Source organism: Cucumis melo, chromosome 6, assembly GCF_025177605.1.
Source record: "Cucumis melo cultivar AY chromosome 6, USDA_Cmelo_AY_1.0, whole genome shotgun sequence".
Taxonomy (NCBI): Eukaryota; Viridiplantae; Streptophyta; class Magnoliopsida; order Cucurbitales; family Cucurbitaceae; genus Cucumis; species Cucumis melo.
The window spans coordinates 20901889-20922088 of NC_066862.1; the positions used below are offsets into that span (position 1 = coordinate 20901889).

The 20200-nt window shown below is 32.4% G+C and overlaps 1 protein-coding gene across 1 annotated transcript; it reads right to left on the reverse strand.

The window, feature by feature from the left end:
* Window positions 1–834: 834 nt before the first annotated feature.
* Window positions 835–7082, reverse strand: LOC103491832 (phytyl ester synthase 2, chloroplastic-like). The gene is made up of 14 exons (XM_008451938.3): window positions 6387–7082; window positions 6081–6132; window positions 5903–5958; window positions 5348–5506; window positions 4835–4939; window positions 4294–4394; window positions 4021–4142; window positions 3299–3407; window positions 2827–2957; window positions 2232–2601; window positions 1827–1940; window positions 1643–1728; window positions 1436–1545; window positions 835–1348 (listed from the first exon to the last, which is right to left on the reverse strand). Exons 1-14 carry the CDS (start codon window positions 6838–6840, stop codon window positions 1158–1160), a joined length of 2160 nt encoding a protein of 719 aa, XP_008450160.2. The 5' UTR covers window positions 6841–7082; the 3' UTR covers window positions 835–1157.
* Between the last annotated feature and the right edge of the window lie 13118 nt (window positions 7083–20200).

Below are 20200 nucleotides of genomic sequence, written 5' to 3' on the forward strand. Positions count from 1 at the left end.
TTTCACTTTGATAAATTAAGGGAATCCACGTTCTTTATAAACTAGATAAATGATTTTTCTTCCTGTCAATTGGATATGAGATAGAATCTCATATTACGAATTAATTTCAATTTTAGATTTATATTTAAAACTAATACATGAAACCTTTTTAATACCATTAATAAAAAGATATTAAGTAGATGTGAATTACATTACGAAATCCAATAAGAACGTAGTTTAATGATTAAGATATGTCCTCCCCAAGTTTAAGTTTATATATTATTATGGTTGACTCCAAAAAAAAATAAGAGAGCTTTCTAGGTTAACCTAAGCTATTTATTTTCTTGTTAAAAACTAAATTGTTTCAAAACTTAAATTTGTTGAGCTATACTAACTTGAAAGTTTCTTATTTATTCCTTTTTTTATTTCCATTTTTGGGTATCTGCATTTTCAGCAATCTTCATTGGCTAAAAAATTTGAACACCAATCTCCACCAAGTTCGTTGCACTACAAATGCGTCTAAAAAGTTTTCATGGTGTCAAAGCTGCCTATGAGTTGAGACATAATAGAAAGGAATTCGAAAAGTTTACAAAAAAAAAAAAAACTCTAGTATTTGTATATATAATTTCTATAATTTTTTATTATTATTCTTTATATGCAATCTGTTAATTTTCTTAAACTTGACACCATTCTCAAAGAAGCTAAACATGACTGACAATTATTGAAAGTAATAACAATATCACAGTAAAAAAAATCTTCTCCAAATGGCTTTTGAGTTGTTATGAAAGAAAGTAAAAAGTTTGAGCATTTTTCTAGCAGTCCCAAACATATCATATATATATTTTTTTATAGAAATAAAAAAATAATCTTAGATAGAATCATTGATATCTGATTATTTTGCAATACAAGCAAGAGTGATCATGAATACAGGGTCTCCACATTAAACGCCCCAGCTTATGAATAAAATTTACACCCACAAATTGGCATTACAATGAAAATTCACAAAAATAGACATGCGTTAGATTTTACCTGAAAAAGAAAACAAATCCTATGATCTATGGGAAGCACCAAATTGGCCACAAACGTCGGCTTTTCACCAACATCCTTATTAGCCACTGGCCTAACAAACAAACAAATCGCCTCCGATAATTCTTGCCGGTTTCTCTTGCATGGAACAATCATATCTCAAAAGTTGGAACTTCAGCTGTAAAACCATGCTTGGCTTGATAAGCTAGACGAGGCCATAATTGTCTGTAAGGATCGCTCTCTCTTTTATTTGTTAAGTATGCGAGGCAGTTCTCTACCTCGCCCTTTACTTGAAGATATAGTTCGTGGGCTTTTTCTCTGTTGCGCAATTCCTCTTTCCGCCCTTTATATATATAACAATTGAAGTTTATATCACTAGTTAACCAAGCACAACATATTAGAAGAATACAATTTTTTCTAGTTAACGTACCTTCAGTTTCGAATGGCTTTCCAAAATAGTAATAAAATCTTCCAGGAAGTTTAGGGATAATTCCAGGGAAGTGGACATCTTGATTTGCAACCTCGCCATTCATGTGAGCCCTGCCAAAACAGAGAGACCATTCAGAAACCTAACCAAGCAAGAAAAGTGATAAAGTGTTTACGGATAGATAACATTTGAGACGATAACAAAATGAACCTCAGTCTCACGGCTTCACTGGTTAGTTCCTCTATTTGTTTTTTAAAGAGTGGAATTTTCATTTGGTCTTCATAATCAAAAACCACCTGATGACAGATGAAAACTAATCAGTTTTTCAAAAGAGAACATAATTTAGCACTAACCACAAATGAAATGGTATGTTATGGGGGAAAGGGAAACGTACTTCACTAATATCATCTTCTCCCACAACACCAAAAGGTACAATTTTCGCTCCAAACCGAGCAGCCATCCGAATAAACTCTGATTGCTCAGGCCAGAATAGCTTATACGCTTCACCCTGCATAAAAAGATTTGAAAATAAATAGAGGGTTAGCCCCCTTACTTTGTAGTCGACAATTGGGCCTTTGTAGGAAAAGACATGTATTGTCTTCTTGAATAAATCCCAGTTCTGCTTAGAGATTTTCCCTACTATTTATAAATAAACTGAATGTATTGTGTTTGTGTTGAACAAACTCATTATGGCTATTAAATTCATGTCAACTAAAAAGAAGGTAATGTAATCAAATTTTCATGCTGGTGATGGGATATATAAAGCAGACTAATGCCTTCAATTTGTCAGTCAACTTACCTTTCGATGTAGAGCCTCGCGCATGCCTCCGGGATATAATAAAACGTGAGACTTTGTAGAAAGAAGTTTATAGAAGTTCTTGGCAGTGACAGGAACTGCTCCCATCATTCTAAATGAATCATAGGATGCCAAGTCCGGTAAACGTCCTTCCTTCATTTTGATAAACATCAAAGGATGTGCCATCCCTCGTAAAATTATGTTCTTTTCTGTGAAGAACTGGCCTACCATGGGAGCTAATTCGAGTCCCAATAGCATATGATACCCGACGAACAGGACAGGACCTTCTTCAGGAATACCTGCGAGTCCTCTCACAATTCTTCCATCTTCTAGAGTTGAAAGCAGCACCGGACTAGTAGCAAAATTAACCAAACTATAGCAAAAAAACACTTGTTTATGTAAGAGTGGACTAGTGGTAACTAAAATTGTCATAAATTAAGCACTGAAAAAACATAAATCAATAGAGATTCCGAAACATCATCCCAGTACCTTCAAGATGGTGATCTATATGAATATACTGGCTCTATCATCATTAACTAAGAGTAGAAAACAACTGACAGAAAAATATTTATACGTGTTTGTGTCAAAGTGTAATCACCTAAACTCCTCAAATATTTTTCTAACTTCAGCAGGCGACGGTGGGATGAAATCTGAAACATAGTCCAGGTACTGTGAACGACGATAGAAACTGGCACCCCTGATTGTAGTAGCCAAATCAAGGCCATCCTCCTGCCATGCATTCAATAGCAGAATTATGTTATTTATTAATTTCAGGGAACTCCAGCCATTTCATATACTATTGGAAAAACAAAGTTGATAACAACCTCAATGAAATAGAACCAGCTGTGTTTGTACGAAGAAGGGAAAAAAAAGGCTTTTCTTTTATCTTTTTCAACATGAAACAAATAACAGTTTCTTCTCATCCTTCACTGTTTTTATATGCAAAATCTTTGTTTGAATAGACCGTTACTGGCTTTGATTGTTTTTTCGTTTGGAAGAGAAAAAAGAAAAGAATAATCTAACAATGAGAAACTTAACATTTACTCCACAAAAGAGAAATGGTCTCCTACCAAGAAAAGGAAATGGCCATTGTTGGAAAATCTTCTAATCTCACATTTTGGCAAAAACTGACGAAGTCTTCCACCTTCCTCCATACTGGGTAGCAACTGATCTCTGCCACTGTAAAGACAAAATAATTCATGATCATAAACAATTATAAATCTCTAAGAGAAGAGAAACATATATAATGATCACAAAAAAAATTATAAATCTGAGACAAGAATTCATGATCACAAAAATAATTTATGGTTGCTTCCCAAAAAATATGACTACAAGATTGAAGATATATAGTGACCATCTTTCCACATCAGATTGTTCAGAGGCTAAGAAAGATTCTTGATTATACTAATACTACTGTCAACCATATTTGAATAAACGCATATCATTGTGATGGTCAGTGAGCTTAGGGATGTCAGATAAAACATCTTGCGTCATCTTTAGAAGACAAGGTACGCTGTTAATTTATTTCTGATCCAAAACTCCTCAATGCTACTGAACTATCTTTCATCCAGCATTAAGCAAGAGTTGAAATTTAACATCTAAGCCACAAAAAAAAAAATTGTGAAGCAAGGATGGCTTAATAACAGAATGGAAAGTTCACCAATCTTGCGTTGGTTTTCTGTCTTGGTTGGAACAATTTAAGTAGGGGGAGACTGCTAGAAGCTTGGCTAAATACATAGAAAAGTTCCCTTTAATGTTGTTGATTAAAAGGATTATGAAAGAAGATATGGACCTGCAGAGTATCAAAGTCTGAGCTTTTATGGCATGAAGCCGTGAGTTGGAATCCGCTGAAGCAGATTTAAGCATATTCAACTTCCAGATGAGTGTTTCTACAGGTAAAATATCAGCAAGAACCTGTAACATTGATCTTTAGCATGTGCATCATTGTTAACAAAATCCAGCTACAAAATATTCTTCATAAGTTTTTATGGAGATATTATGTTGAGAAATAATCTTTTATAATATTTGATTATGGGTGCACAGGTTGTTACAGAGCTCTTCTTACAGAGAGGTTAGAAGATACAGCACCAAGATCCTGTGATAATTCGCTGACAATTCTTTGCAATATGTCTCCCACACCAGCCAATGACAGCCTAGAAGCATCACCTAAAAAATACGCTGCCATCACTTACTTAATAAAGTAAAAGATGATTATGAATCACCAATTAATAAACATGATCCTTAAGAGCATAATCATTTTCAGGTCCAAAAGCCACAATCTAGGGATTTGAACTTGAAATCTTGTACTGCAATCAAATATGATATTCTTTTTGGATAAGAAATGATTTGATTGAAAAATGAAATATCCAAAGAGAAACAGTAATTAAATATCATATTAAGTTCAATCTTTTCAATTTATTCTTTAACGATAATGTTATTTTAATCAGTTTCACGAAAAGGGTATTTTGAAGTACAATTTTCATAAAATCATCCAAACTCCAACTAATGATCATACAAAGAAAAAAAAAACTTACCTAGTGGAAATGAAGCATGTATTTGAACCAATAAGTACAGAAAATAAAACGTGAATCACAAGGAAAGAAAACCTTTCAGTAAATTCAGTATGTAAGGGAGGCTAACTTGCAATGATTCTGGCATGAATTCCAACAAAGATACTACAGGTTGTAATGGTGACTTGCTGAAAGAAGTAGCTGCCAGGGGAAAGTACAAAAATAAATATTCAGTAGGGAAGAGATAACACAAAATGCTATCTGAAGTCCTAAATGTTTACACATTGAATAAATATGTTTATTTGTATCATGAATCAAACCCCACCAAACAAAGATTTCAAAGAGCAAATTTTCACCCCAATAAATTGGTACCATCTTGATCTTCCATGTACACTCATCCGTTCCCACGCATCCCTCACAAAATTACAAAATGTTTGTGCAGCTCAATTTAAAAACTTTTTCTTTTTTTTTGGTCTGCTGAGTATCAAACTTGGTAACAATCTTGCATTTTTTAGAAATAAAATCAAAGTTCAACATCAGTCCACAACGGGCAAATCTCATGTAATCATTGAAGGTAATAAGATTCAACAAATAGTTCATTCAGCCTACCTGGATTAGACAAAATCAATATAATGTCGATATGTGGATTACGGGCAGCAACAGACAGAGCAAGACATGCTCCAAGAGATTCTCCAGCAACATATATTGGTTTCTTTGGTGAACGACGATGTTCATCTTTTACTGTCTTTTCAACCAACTTCAGCAATTCTGCATTGAGTTAAATAATTCAGACTCCATGATATTTTAATCCGCCAATGTTGCAGAATCGACAGCTCAGTCTCACTTTTAATGACAGAAAACAACTCAGTATTACCAATAAAGATTTCGTAAGCTAAATTTAATTTAGTTAAGTGACCCCAATTAGAATCATCATCTCCCAAAACGGATGATGATTGTTATTCTTTAAATAGATAGATCCATCACTCGGTAAGAACCATTGTGGTCTCAATTAGTAAAGTGTACTTAATTTAGATTATCTCGTACTTAAATTCTCCTGCCCCACTTGTACTTTTTACAGGGAAAAAGAAAAATCTTTCTTATACGTTATAATGACGAACCAGAAACTTAAATGCCTAATTACAAAGTAAACTTGCTGATAATGACCTGTAAATGGCGTTCTATCCCTGACTGGAATATGCAAGCACCATACATCGAAAATCCTTGAATGAAGGAACACAAATCATTGAAAAGTTAGCCCTTACTAAATCCAATTTTGATCAAAATGGAAGATAAGAGAAGAACAATTGTAAATCATTTCGAACTCAAATATAAGGCGACATACTTCCCCAGTCTCTGATGATGCTTGATAAGCCCGAGTCCAACCCCATCAATTCCTACAGATTCAAATCATAAAGCGATAAAACAATGGTCAACGCCAATTATATAAATGAAGGCGAAAATGCACACGAATCGAATTGGAAAAGGCCAGAAGAACCCGGAAAAAGAAAGACAATGGCGTAATACAGAGCAAGATGCGTTGTTTCCGATTTCAAAATTTGCAGAACAGAGAGTAGATTTGGCGGGCGAGACAAAAAGGCAATACAAATTACAAAGTGAAAAAAAATCCAAACTGGAGAAGAAAACCAACCAGGCAAGAACAGAAGCAATGGAGAATTATCAATCCGAGAACCGGACTCCAGCGGCGAGAACCAGCGAGGAGGTCCATTATCCGATCTAATCAATTCAACCGATTGTTCAAAATAGTCGTTCAAGCTCCGGCGGACCTCCGTATCTTCCGAACCCGAGTTGAACCGGGTTCCGTTTTCAGCACCAACTCCAACAATCGCGGTTGTAGCATATTTGTAAGTTTTGTCAAACCGGGCATTACCAAACAAATCACCCACCGAGGAGGTTGAAGCAGTCTCCTCCGGCGAGGAAGAGGAAGCAACTTGGTCCATGGAAGTAGTAGGAACAGCAGCAAATCGGGGAGCATTATGGATCGCAATCGGAGAGGATTTGAAAGTTCCATTGAAGGAGGTCCTATCCCGACGGAAAGCCGAGAAGAGAACGCCATGGAAAACACAAGCTCCAGTGGCGGCCATGGAAAAGAGAGGGAGTGGGAAGAAGAGAAGAGGGAAAGAGAAGTTAAAGGAGGTGTCCGGAAAGTGGAAGTACGAAGTGAGGAGGAGAGTGGGGCAGTAGATGTTTGTTGGAAAATGGGGAATTATTCGAGGGCTGCACGGTGGCTGCTACCTCCGGGATGGTCGTCAGTGCCGGAATTAGAAAAATGGTAGATGTATATTTTTTACGCCGTGATGCGCCTTTATGGCTTTCTTTATTATACACTCACTTCGTCAACGCAAAATTCATCAAAATACCTCATTTTAATTTTTTCAATTATGAAAGCGGCCCCAGTTCTTTTTTTTTTTTTTTTTTTCTTAAAAAAATATTTTGTGTTTTACTCTTTCTAATATCATTATTACAACCTCTACGTTTTCCACGTTGACCCTTAATTCTAAATTTTATATTCTTTTATTCTCAATTCATTCTTCAGTAGATGATAATATTTTTTTAAAGAAAAACAAAAATTCATGAAAATCGGTCGACATTTTGGCTGAGACCAAAATCCATGATTTTGAAGGAAAAAAAAATGCTCCACCTCTTTCTTCTTTTTAATGTTTTATAATCTTGATTGGGCACTCCCCAGAAAAAACCAATTATAATAATGAAGTATATAACACACACTTATTGCTTACAAAAATAGCAAAAACAATATTCAATCCACATATACAAAATGTAAAATGTCACAAATGTCATTATAACTGATACACATATGATAAACTCGATGCATCTGATACACTTAATATTCCTTGATATATTTGATACACTTGGTTAATTCCTGAAGTCCTACTTATACACTTGGTACACCTAATATACACTTGTAGACTTGATTGATATACCTCGTAATGATTCATTTTACTAATATTTTGATATACTTTAATAATATATTGTTGATATACTTTGTAATGATACACTGAGTTATATCGTCCATATACTTAATAGTACTACAATAAACTGCAGAAAATTTATAAACAAAAAAGAAACAAAAATTACGTTGTAAATATATCAAACAATTAATACATATAATATATGTATTTTACAACACTGATATACAAAATTGATACAAAGTAAATCAAAACAAAACCTACATAAAAAAGGTAAAACAAAATCATTTAAAATCAGATTTAACTCAAAATATACATTAAAGAAAGTAGAAAAAAAATCACAAACGAAGTTAAATTATTTCGATCAACAACCATTATATTTCACTTTGAAAATAATGTGTCATTGATATCCTAAAATCAAGATTAAGATAGCCAGAAAGGAATAACAATTTGTTTTCCCCGTATAAGAAATGATGATTAAGGTTTTAAAACGAGGAGGAGAAATATGGGATAATCACGGCATTACAAAGGAAAAAAGAAATAAGTTATTGAATGATAGTTTGAAAATAATAACAAATTTAAGATGGAGAGAGAACTTTATCATATTTGCAAAATTCTAAAATAATATGGTATATTTGCTGTAACATGCTACCCAATGCACTTATCCATCTTTATTTCCTTTATTATGTTGAAATAATCTATATTATATTAAAGACATTATGGTTTGAAAATTTTTAATACTTCTATTGAGATTTGTACCCCAACCCTCCTAATTAGTTTTAATTGTTTAACTTAGTTACTAAATACACAATAGGTTATTAAATGTAATCGTGAATAATGAGTGGTTCTAGGGTTAGGCAAAAAAATCTTGCAGATCAAAGCGGGAACTATGATTGAGTCTTCGGTCCAAGATGGGGCAAGGACAGGGAGGGTATTCTCGGCTCATCTCCAACCCCGTAAAGTATATATAAAGAGTTTTTATAATGGGTAACTTTTTTGGCATAGAATATTATGGATAAAATAATTTCTTAAAAAATTTATAAATATAGCAAAATTTTTATTCTTTTTTTATATATTTCTAAAACATCCTTATTTTAGATGAAAAATATATCACTAGATTTTCTCCCATTTTGATGATCATCTTCTCCATTCTCTACCACGATTTGTTTTTACCTCTCTACGATCTTCTCCTCGTTCTCTAAGATTAACTTCTTCATTCTCTCAAACCCAAGCAATTTTATTTGTCTTTTACGATTCGTCCTCTCTTTTCCTTTTGTGATTTTGTCTCTGCCTCTAACCGATTGATTTTTTGTTCGATTCTCTCTTCGCCTCCAACCAATCTCATCCTAAGTTCAACAATTTTCGGCCTTTAGCAACATTTCGTTTGCTTCTATTTCACTAGGTCAATGTTACGGTTTTGATATCAATTTTATATATTTGTTTCTTAGTTTTTTCATCCATATGTTCATCATCTCAGTTTAATATTTGTTTTTAGATATGATTCTTCCCTAAATTTTTCATTTGACTTCATCCAATTTTTAAATTTTGGTTTAATTTCATTTCTGTAGGTTGATCATGTTCAATTCTCTATTATTTTTAGCAAAACTGTGTTTATTTTGCTTATATTGAACTTCATCAGTTTTTGTAGAAATGGAGCATATTATAAATCTTTTTTTTTTTTTTATCAATTTTACGTTTTTAGGTTAAAAGAAATTGAGTGTTTTTTTTTCCTTTCGGAAACATTGATGAATACAAGTCTATCACTGATAGACAAATATTAGTTAGACTAGTTAATATGAGCACAATGATATTAGCCTATCAGTGATAGACTTGTATCATAGTGCATAATTGATATTAAGTCTATCGATGATAGATTTGTATCCTAATCTATCACTGATAGTAGTTTATCAATAATAGACTCGTATCCTAGTCCATCACTGGTATTAGTCAATCAGTGATGTACTCTCTATTCTTTCAGTACTTAGGAGTGTAACAATAGGATGATAACTGTTTTTTTTTTGTTACAGTAATTCAGAATTATGATTAATCAATGTTATGAATGTAACATTACCTATAGTTTTCAAGCGTCGAGTATGAGGTGTTGGAATTTATGTCCTAAAACTCGTAGTTTGTAATTTAAATTATATTTTATTCAATGAAGTGGTTATTGAGGACTTATTAATGAAATTAGAATATTATAATCTTGAAACCTATAAACTAAGGTTCAGAGGCTATCTAGTATAGACTTGACCTTTATCTAGACACATAAACATGGATCAAGTTCGAGTATATAGCTCAAACAGTCTATAGTTAATAAATAAGGTTGGACGCCTTATTCTATGAACATTATGGCTGCGACCTGCTTTGTAGTTAGTACAAACGATATAATCTTGAATCGTTCATGTAGAGACATGAAAGTGGGGGCGTCCTATGTAAAAAGTTTACATAAGACTAGAACCATGAAATAGTCATTTTTAAGTTATAACACCTTTGACTATATAAAACTGACTATTTCGATTATTGATGACCTAAGTAACTTAATCTTAATAATGAGCTAACTATGAATTTATATGCACACGGAATTATCCTTAGATTTGCATGGGTAAGGGTAGCTCATTAGTGCTGGCCCAATAAGTCTCCCATTTCAAGGGGTAAGACTAGGTGGATGTCTAGGGGCATATGGTGCAAGCGGAATTCACTCCTACCCGCTTTGAGGTTAGTAAATAGGTCGTTCCCTTAAAAACAAAATCTAAGTCTTGAACAAGGGGCCCCACCCTCCCATTGGCTCGAGAGTGATTCAGTTTATAGGTTGGATCTTAAACTAATTGTTTAATAGTAGATTAGTGGGACTTAAGGAGCAAGATGTAGTATCGGGGGTAAAACGATGTTTTAACCTAGTCGAGATTACAAACAACCTGTGAATAAGTTACTGATTATAGTTATATCAGATGGGCACAATTGTATCTATAGTGATGAGAGTGCAACTACGGGACTTTAATGGAATGCCCCGTTAGTTAACGAATGTTGATTAGCTTGATCTAAAAGGGTTTAGCCAGTCAATCTCCGATCGTTGAAACCCAAGATCTATAGGTCCATTATGTTCCTCTACTAACTCATATGGAATTAATTTAGAACAATATGTTGGAATAATTTGAATTAGGTAAAGAGAGAAAAATCGACAAATATATGTGATATAACTGTCAGTTATAAGTTTTAGATAGAGCTTTATGTTTAAATGTGATTTGAATATTAAAAATATTAATACAAATTCATATTCGAAAGCTCAAAATTGATGAAAATGGCCAAAGTTGTAAAAAGTCAAAATGTTGACTTTTGACTTCGAAAATTCAAACTTTGACCGAATTTATATTCAAATGTGATTTGAATTTTGAAAAAAATGAATGTGAATTCATGCTCAAGAGGTCGAAATTAGTCTAGACGGACAAAATGGTAAAAAGACTTGAATGGTCAAATGATCATATTGCCCTTGGACTAAAGTTAAGTAGTGGGAGAATCCAACATTTTGTTGGATAATCTCACTAACACTTGGTGGGATAGGTAGACATGAGATGTAAACACCTAGCCCACTAAGTTCCATTAATAGTTAGTGAAATGTTAGATATTGAGTTTTGATAAACTAATTACATGCATTTTTGCATCTAATTAGGTTTTAAATAGATTTTTTTCAATGTTGAAAAACTTTTGAAATTTTGTTAAATTTTATAATTTACAAAGTTTTACCAATTTCTTATTTTTCTCTCTTTCTTAACCCTAATTTTCCACCTCCAGTTTTCATCACTCTCTAAATTTCCTTCAACTAATCGAGTACCATAACCCGATCTTTTAAGTCCGAAGAATAGCGAGTCTAACTCTTGCGGTAGTCCTCGTTTCGAGTTCGTGAGAATATTACGAGGATTGGAAAATCTTCAAAAGTAAGTTTTCTCTAAACCCTAATTTGTTTTAATTAGGACTTTGTAAGAATGCTAATCACTAAATAGTTAGTTGCATTTAGAGTAAAATAGATTCATTATTTCCGTTGTGCATGACTCGTTTTCCTATAGAAGGACCATGAAACATAAAAAATATATCGATTGGTGAGAAGAAAAGTCATTTAAAATGCAATCATTGTTGTCATGCTGGTCACAACCGTAGAAAGTGCAAACTTCCACCATTTTTACAATGATGTGACATTATGTTGTTGATAAGAATCATTATGCTTGAAGATAGAGAACGTTTTCTTTTTATTAGTAATAAATACTTTCTATTTATTTAGCTCAAGTCTTTTAATAATAAGTCACATTTTTTTATCAATACATTTTCAAATCTATAAAGGTGACTTTATTGTAAAGTAGTAATATGAAGTAGTGTCATAGAGGAGTTTAATTTATAGCTGATAGTTTCTATCGATTATAGAGATTACTATGAAGTTTGATAGCATCTATCATTGATAGACTTCAATATGCATGTATATTAACAAAAACAATTCTCAGTAAAATACACCCATTAATACTAATTTGCAATGATTCAACATGTATAATACTATATTCTCAATGGGAATACAAAGGCACATAACTCTTGCCATGATTGTTCAATCTATGATCCAACATTTTTCTATATTAATATGGTAAAATCAACAAAATATGAAGAGGTAATGTCACTGTGAAGTCTATCACCTATATGATGTATCATTAATAAACTTCAGTTTCCATTAAAGAGTCACAACTATTTAAGAATATAAAGGGGCATAATTCGCAATATTCAACTTGTGGTCTAACACTTTTCTATATCAATAGAACAAAATCAAGTAAAATGTGAAATCTATCATTGATCTTTTCTATCAAAAATATCAACAAAACTAATTTACTATAATATCCACTTACTCAATGCAGAGTTGCAAATCAAAACTAGGACAAATTAATTGGTCTCTTCCAAATATTCTAGTTTTTGCATTCTCCAACATTTTTCTTAGATGGGTTAAGTTGTCTCTTTGGCCTCTTTGAAATTTTAATTTGCCTCTTTGGTCTCTTTAGGTTAAGTTGTCTCATTGATGGGTTAAGTTGAAAATATATATTGGTCTCTTTCAATATATATTTTCAACATTCTTCTCTATTTCCATAGTTTTTATTTTTGTCTTTTCTTAAACAACCTGAAATGATAAGATTAAATTAGAGTTTATAAATATATAATTATAAGCAAACAAGCTAAACATCTTCCAAGTCTATCAATGATAAGAGAATACAAGTTGCATAAGTCTCCACACATGTTTTACCCTATTTTCTACTATTTTATCACAAGTTTAGAAAGAAAAAGAGAAAGATAGTGAATCGTAGAAGCGCATGCTATGTGATAAAGAAGCTTGTTAGGTGATTAAACATCCCTAGGCGCGTAACCACATAGCACACGAGGAAGATTCGCTGTAAGACAAGAAGGATAGTTGGAGCTGATGTAACCAGACGAGGCTACCAGCGGTGTTGACAATTGGCGTCAACTAAATCATAAGAATAATGAGAAGACTATAATGAGCGCTGAAGTGATCAGAATAATAGAAATTTTCCGTCGAAACTTGTCTATATAAAACCTCCTTCTACACCAAGCAAAAAGGGGGCCAGAAGTCTGAATGGACCAGCCCAAGGCTAACTTGAAAGGGCCAAAACCTAGAGAGCTCCATTGGAGTCGGTGGAAAAGACGCCTTTCCACCTTCTGTAAAAGTTCATCTTCTTCTCCAACCAATCTTGTAAGTGAGAGCTTAGAGAGAGAATAGAGAAAGAGTCCACCATTCCTTTCCCCTAACTTGTAACATCCTTCACTCTATTTACTTTCTATTTTTTGTATTTCATTGTAATGTATCATGTTTATATTGTACAGTGGCCGAAGGCCTACGTTCTTTAATACATTCATATTTAACCATCTTCAATCCTACATTCTTTCCCGTGTCACGACCCATCCTACCTTTACTTACATGACCTTAATGCTTGATCACTTGGGGAAGGAAAACTTAAACACATAAGTCAAATACTTAGTGGGTAAAGATTTTAGAAAACCTATTTGGGAATACAAGTCAAGTACAAAGTCCTCTTCCAATGTCTCATTTCATAAATTACAAAAATCTCACATTAGCTTCTCTCATTCAATTCCACTAAGAACATGAACCCTTCCCCTTGCCAAGCCTACTACGATTCACTCTCACCAATATCTTTCGATTGAGCTACTGTGATGTTCACTCCATTCACAATATCTAGGAAGTTTCTTGATTCATTCCTTTCTTGTTGCATCCCCGTCCACACAACGCCATTCACATTATATGCACACTACATAAGCAATGCTCACTTGATAGGAATAAGACTAATGATTTGCACGTATTCATCACAAGCAACACATAGAAAACAATAGTTTTCTCTTTTAAACATAAAAACAATAATAATAACATAGAGATACAGAACATGTTACCTACGCAATAACTTACAAATCACCCACACTGAAGAAAGATACCTACGCAAGAGTGTTTAATTTAAGAAGGTCACTCATGCAAGCTTCTGGTCCTTTTCTTTCCAAAACGCCTCTCCTCGCTTAGAACTCTCTCACCATCAACTCAACTTCTTACACTCTCTCAAAGAAACTTTCAAAATAACAGAACTTCTCTAAAGGTCTTCACTCATATTTATACTAATTCTTTGGACCAGTTACTCTCTTTGTGTGCCAGTTCTTAATTATAACTTTACACCTATTACTTTACCCTCTTACTGCACTATGTAGCCAAACCAAGCTCGATATGTAAGCCAACGGCCAACTCCTGATTTGACATTCCCTCAAGACACAAACCTTATCATCTCAAGAGGCCAAACTCTTCCTTGCCTTATCTTCTTGGAAAGCTAAACTCCTTTTTTCGGTCTTCTTCTTCCTCGCGATATACCACAACCGCACACTTCTTTTCTGACTCCTCTTCACGTTACTTCATCCAATTACCTAACTCTTATTGCGATAAAACTCCTTCGCCGCGCCAACTTTTCCTCCATCGCCTTCTCTTAACACGATTTTCTTCCCTTCGAATTTTATCTTTAGAATGATCAATCTTTTCATTTTAGAAGGATCATCGCACTCTTCAGCGTCTCTCTTTTTCAACATGACTCCCTCTTCCGCATTTGGGCCTCACAATTATTCCCAAACTACACTTCAAGGTATTTCTTCTCCCATTTTTTTACCCCTAGTCATCCTTTCTCTTACGTTCTCTAGAATTTGTTCTTCCTCGTTCTTTCTCGTTCTTCCTCTTTAGAAGATTTCAATTGGTTTTCAAAATCAGTAAGACTGTCTTCATTTGTGAATCATTTGTCAAGTCATTCGAAAATCATTTAGTGATGGATTTCTGATTTTTATTTCGTCCTTAATTAATATTGATTTCAATTTTGTCCTTGTGGTTTTAAGAGTTCAATTTTTTGTATTTTTAAACGACTTGAACGATTTTTTAAATTTTATTTAGGGTTTTTTTTTCCAAAAATAGAACAAACATCGAAAATATTTACACCATATAGAACAATTTTGGAAAAGAAAAAAACTCACAAGTCCACAACGTGAAATAACAAAAATGCTCTACGATTAAACGTACACACACGCGTGAAAAATCAATTTTGTACCAAATCTAAATAATTTTGTACCTAGTCTAAACGATCTTGGTACACGATCTTGTACCCTCCTCTTTCCGAGGCAAAATTCGAAGATTTTGATGATTTAGTCTAGAATGCCCATGTTCGAGGGATGATCTTGCACCCTTATACCCAACCTAAACGATCATGTACCTTTGTACCAAGTTTAAATGATCTTGTACCAAATATAATCTAAACGATTTTGATACACGATCCTGTACCTTTGTACCTTGTCTAAACGATCTTGTACCTATAATCTAAACGATCTATTAGTGATAGTGGTCTATCTCTATCTATCTGAGATAGAGAAGTGATCGTTTGGATATTGATAAACGATCGTTTAGATCTTGTACCAATAAGAAAAAATGAAGGTGAAAGATGAAGAAGGAATAAATTATGGAAGAAGAAATTATGGAAGAGGAAATGAAGAAATCACGAACAACAAGAAGTGGGAATATGAGAAGTAATAATATGAAGAGGAGAAGAATATATCACAAAGAAGAAGAAAAAGAAGTGAAATGAAGAATGTCCCGCAATATTGAAAACCAACAAAGAACAAATCTATAATTTATTAAAAAACAATAGTGGCTTCATGAACTTTAATTTGTTGTTAAATATTTTTGTGTTTTGTTTATTAAAAGTATGGAGACTAAAATTGGACAATTAAAAATACAACTAAAATTAAACAAACTTGAACCAATATAATTCAAAATAATATTTTTAATCCATTAAATATAATTTTCTAATGAAACTGAAAAAATATAACATATTTTACCTAAGGGGCCGTACATATATTATTCATTTATTTATTTTTGAAAATAATAATAGTGATATAGGTAATTAATAAAGTTTGTTGTATATATTTGAGAAAGTGGGAAGAGTGCTATTTGAAAGCTATCAATTTAAAGAAAATGAAAGCGTTATATTGTAAGAATAACAAAACTTGTCCAACCAAAAAAGTCACTCAGATGGAGACTAATCAATCTAAATAGAATAGGTTGAATTATTATTATTATTATTATTTTTTTTTTTTATTTCAACTTGCGACCTACTTCAAGAGTTGGGAAAAAGTAAGAAAGTTTTTTCAATTTAGTAAAATAGAACAAGTTATGAGCATTTACCACATATTTGTAATATTTCCAACTTTTAGGTATGAAAGATGGATTTCAATGTTGGCTCTTTCTAAAATTATACGAGACATGTGACACGTGACATATTTAATTCAATCTCTATCTTTCACCATATGAACTAAAAAGAAATATATTATTCTCTAACATGCGTGTTGAAACGCTCCATATATAAAAAACTTATGTTGTATTTATGGTCAGAAATCTTAGATCCAAAAATAACTCAATAACCAGGTTTTGTTTAGTAATTTCTTTTTTAGATTTTAAAAATTAAGGCTATAAATCATTTTCGTTTTTCAGATTTTGGTTATGGATTCAATTTTTCCTACTTAATAATGACACAAATCATGACAAGAAATGGAAGAAAATAAACTTAATTTTCAAAATTCATAAACGAAAAACTATGGTCCATTTCACAACTATTTACACTCGTTTGGTAAACATTTCATTTCTTTAATTAAAAATATTTCATCCTTGTTTACAAATGATTTGCATTTTCTTAAAAAATTCCAAGGTTGAATTATTAGTCAAATTCCAAAAATAGAACAACATTTTGAAGGCTACTTCTTTTAGTTTTCATTTTTATTTATTTATTTATTTTTTTTTTTGTTAAGCTTTCTTAAACCACGAGTAGAATATAGACAACAAAAGAAGAAAGTTGAGATAAAAGTAATGTTGATAGGTTTAAGCTTAAAAAAGGAAAATTTTCATAAATATAACAAATCCCATGAAATTAGCAATTTTTTAAAATATTCAAGGTTTGCCCTTTTCTTCTTTCTTTTCATCTTCGCTACAATTTTTTTCTATTGTCTTTCTTTTTTTTTTTTTTTTTTTAAATCTGCTACGATTTCTTTCTATCGTTTTCTTTTTTTTTTTTTTATGTCGTTTAGATTTGGATAACCAAATATGATTTCTTTCTATCATCTTTATTCTTTTTCTCTTTTTTTTTTCGCTACGATTTCTTTCCATCGTCTTTCTTCCTTTCCTCCTCTTTTTTTACGGGTAACCAAATCTAAAAGATCATGTATAAAGAATTTTAAAAAAAATTGTTTAGATTGAAGTAACCAAATCTAAACAATTGTGTAACAAAGAATCTTGAAAAATAAACAATTCTATAAATAAATCTAAATGATCGTGTACCAAATTTTGGAAAAAAAATCGTTTAGATTTGGGATAGCCCAATCTAATATAAATGATCGTGTAACTAAATCTAAACGATCATGTAACTAAATTAAACTATAGAATTGAAAAAATAAATTGTTTAGATTTGGCTATCCAAATCTAAACGATTGTGTTCCAAACAATAGTCAAATCTAAACGATCGTGTACCAAAAATATTAAGTTCTAAACAATAGTCAAATCTAAACGATCGTGTACCAAAAATATTACGCCAAATATATTACGTGCATTGTTGACAACGTGGTTGATGTGACATTTTTAATATTTTCTGTTGTGGGTCCGTGGGTTTTTTACGTTTTCGAATTGTTCTATACAGTATAAATATTTACCGTTTTTTATATTTTTTAAAATATCCCTTTAAAAAACAAAGACAAAAAATAAAGTGGATATCAAACCTGGTATTCATTTTTTGTTTTTACTTTTTTAAAATTAAACCTAAAAAATCAACTTCTAAATTTCTTTTTCTTATTACCTACTGCCAAAGCTTTCAAAAAAAAAAAGCTAAGTTTTGAAAATTAAAAGAAAATTAGTTCTTTTTTTCTTTAAGAAAAATGGCCCATAATTTAACTGTTTACTTAAGATTTATGAAAAAAGTTGGGCTCAAAATTTGAAGTTTATAAAAGTAGCAAATAACGTTGAAAAATAATTAAAATAGGAAATGAAATTAAATAATTAAAAATAATAAGCAGAAATCGTCAAAATTACCCCTAATTAACCGCATATCAATAACGTTTAAAAACAAGGAGTTGGAAGCTTTCAAAACCATTTCAAAAACAGCCAATACAATCTAATCAAATAAATTTCACACTTGCTGTTATTTATCATCACCCTAAACAAGGAATGAATTTAAATGAAAATAATAAAACAAATGAAAGAAATCTTTAAATCAAATGTTAAGGGCGTGTTTGGTCCTAGGAGTGGGTACATTTGGTCCGTGAATTTGCATCAACTCTAAGTATTAGGGTTATTTCCAAAATAACTCTAAGATCACTGTTCCCCTCTCTGCCGAAATTCTTCACCACTATTGTTCTCCCCTCCCTCTTAACTCCACGATGCACTTTGTCTCCCTTCTCCACGATGCACTTCTTCTCTCCCCTTCGTCTCCCTCCTTCCTAAAATGTCTCCCCTTGTCTCGAAACGATGATCTTCCCACTCTGATCATCGTTCTTTGCCGAAAAGTTTCTCAAATCTGTTTGGGGGTTTAATCGTTGCATGTTTGATCCTTCTCCCTCTTGCATGTTTGATGATTTTTGGGGTTATTGGTCTGTCATTATTCCCTTTGCCGCCCATTCTTCTCCTTGCCGCTCATTCTTCCCCCTTGCCTTTCCAATCTTCTACCCAAACTTTTTTTCATTTTTCAATCCATTTGGTTGTAACTGTTCACGGATCCAAGTCGATTTTGGTTGTTAGAGTTCAGGGATTTTCGTTTGGACCTTGGAGGAGGTTAGTCGAGGATATGAGCACAATTAGGGTTTGAAGAGAGCATGGTAGGGATGAAGAGTTCTCATCCCTTCGCGATTTGTATCCCTTCTTTGTTATTTTGTAAATGTCCATGATGAGGTCCCTTCTTTGTTATTTTGTAAATGTCCATGATGAGGTCCCTTTTCTTGATCTGTTTATTAAATTTTGTGATTGCTCTATGGTCTTGAAGTTGATGATGAGTTCATATCACATACTTTCAGAAATGTTGATTAAATTTCATTGACATATCCCTTGTTTTTGGGATTAATATCTTTATTGCTTTACTAGTTGAATTACCATATCCCTTATCCCCTAATTTTATGGAATTTTTTTCTATAGTTTTGATTCTCTGCCATATGAAATAAAGAAAATCATGCACTTTATCCCCATTGTATAGTGTACTTCAATACTCTGTTATAGGGAATAGTTGATAGTCACTATTTCAGTCAACCATATTTTCAACCTATTCCCATTGACTTCATGTGTCAATATCTTGAAACTGTGTTCTGTACTTTCTATTGGATAGTTTTGTGTCAATATCATGGACTTCTTCACCTAACTATTATATATGGTCTCAATATAAGTCAACAATTTTTCAACCTCATCCCATCATTATTTGGTGATCATTCTTTGGTATGTTTCTTTGTTTTGCACTCATGTTTGCTTTTCAATTGTTTAGTATCCAAATAATTATATAGAAACTTTTTGTCATCTATGTTTTGCACGCATCTTTGCTTTCCAATTGTTTTGCACTCAATGAGGCTTGACCAATCCTTTTTTTTTTTTGTTCTGTTGGTTCTGTTTGTAAGCAAATAATCATATAGGAACTTTTTGTCATCTCTGTTTTGCACGCATTTTTGCATTCCAATTGTTTAGCATTCAGTAAGGTTGGACCAATCTTTTTTTTTTTTTTTTTGGTTCTATTGGTTATGTTTGTATGCAAATAATCATATAGGAACTTTTTGTCATCTCTGTTTTGCACGCATTTTTGCATTCCAATTGTTTAGCACTCAGTAAAGTTGGACCAATCTTTTTTTTTTTTTTTGTTCCATTGGTTATGTTTGTATGCAAATAATTATATAGGAACTTTTTGTCATCTCTGTTTTGCACATA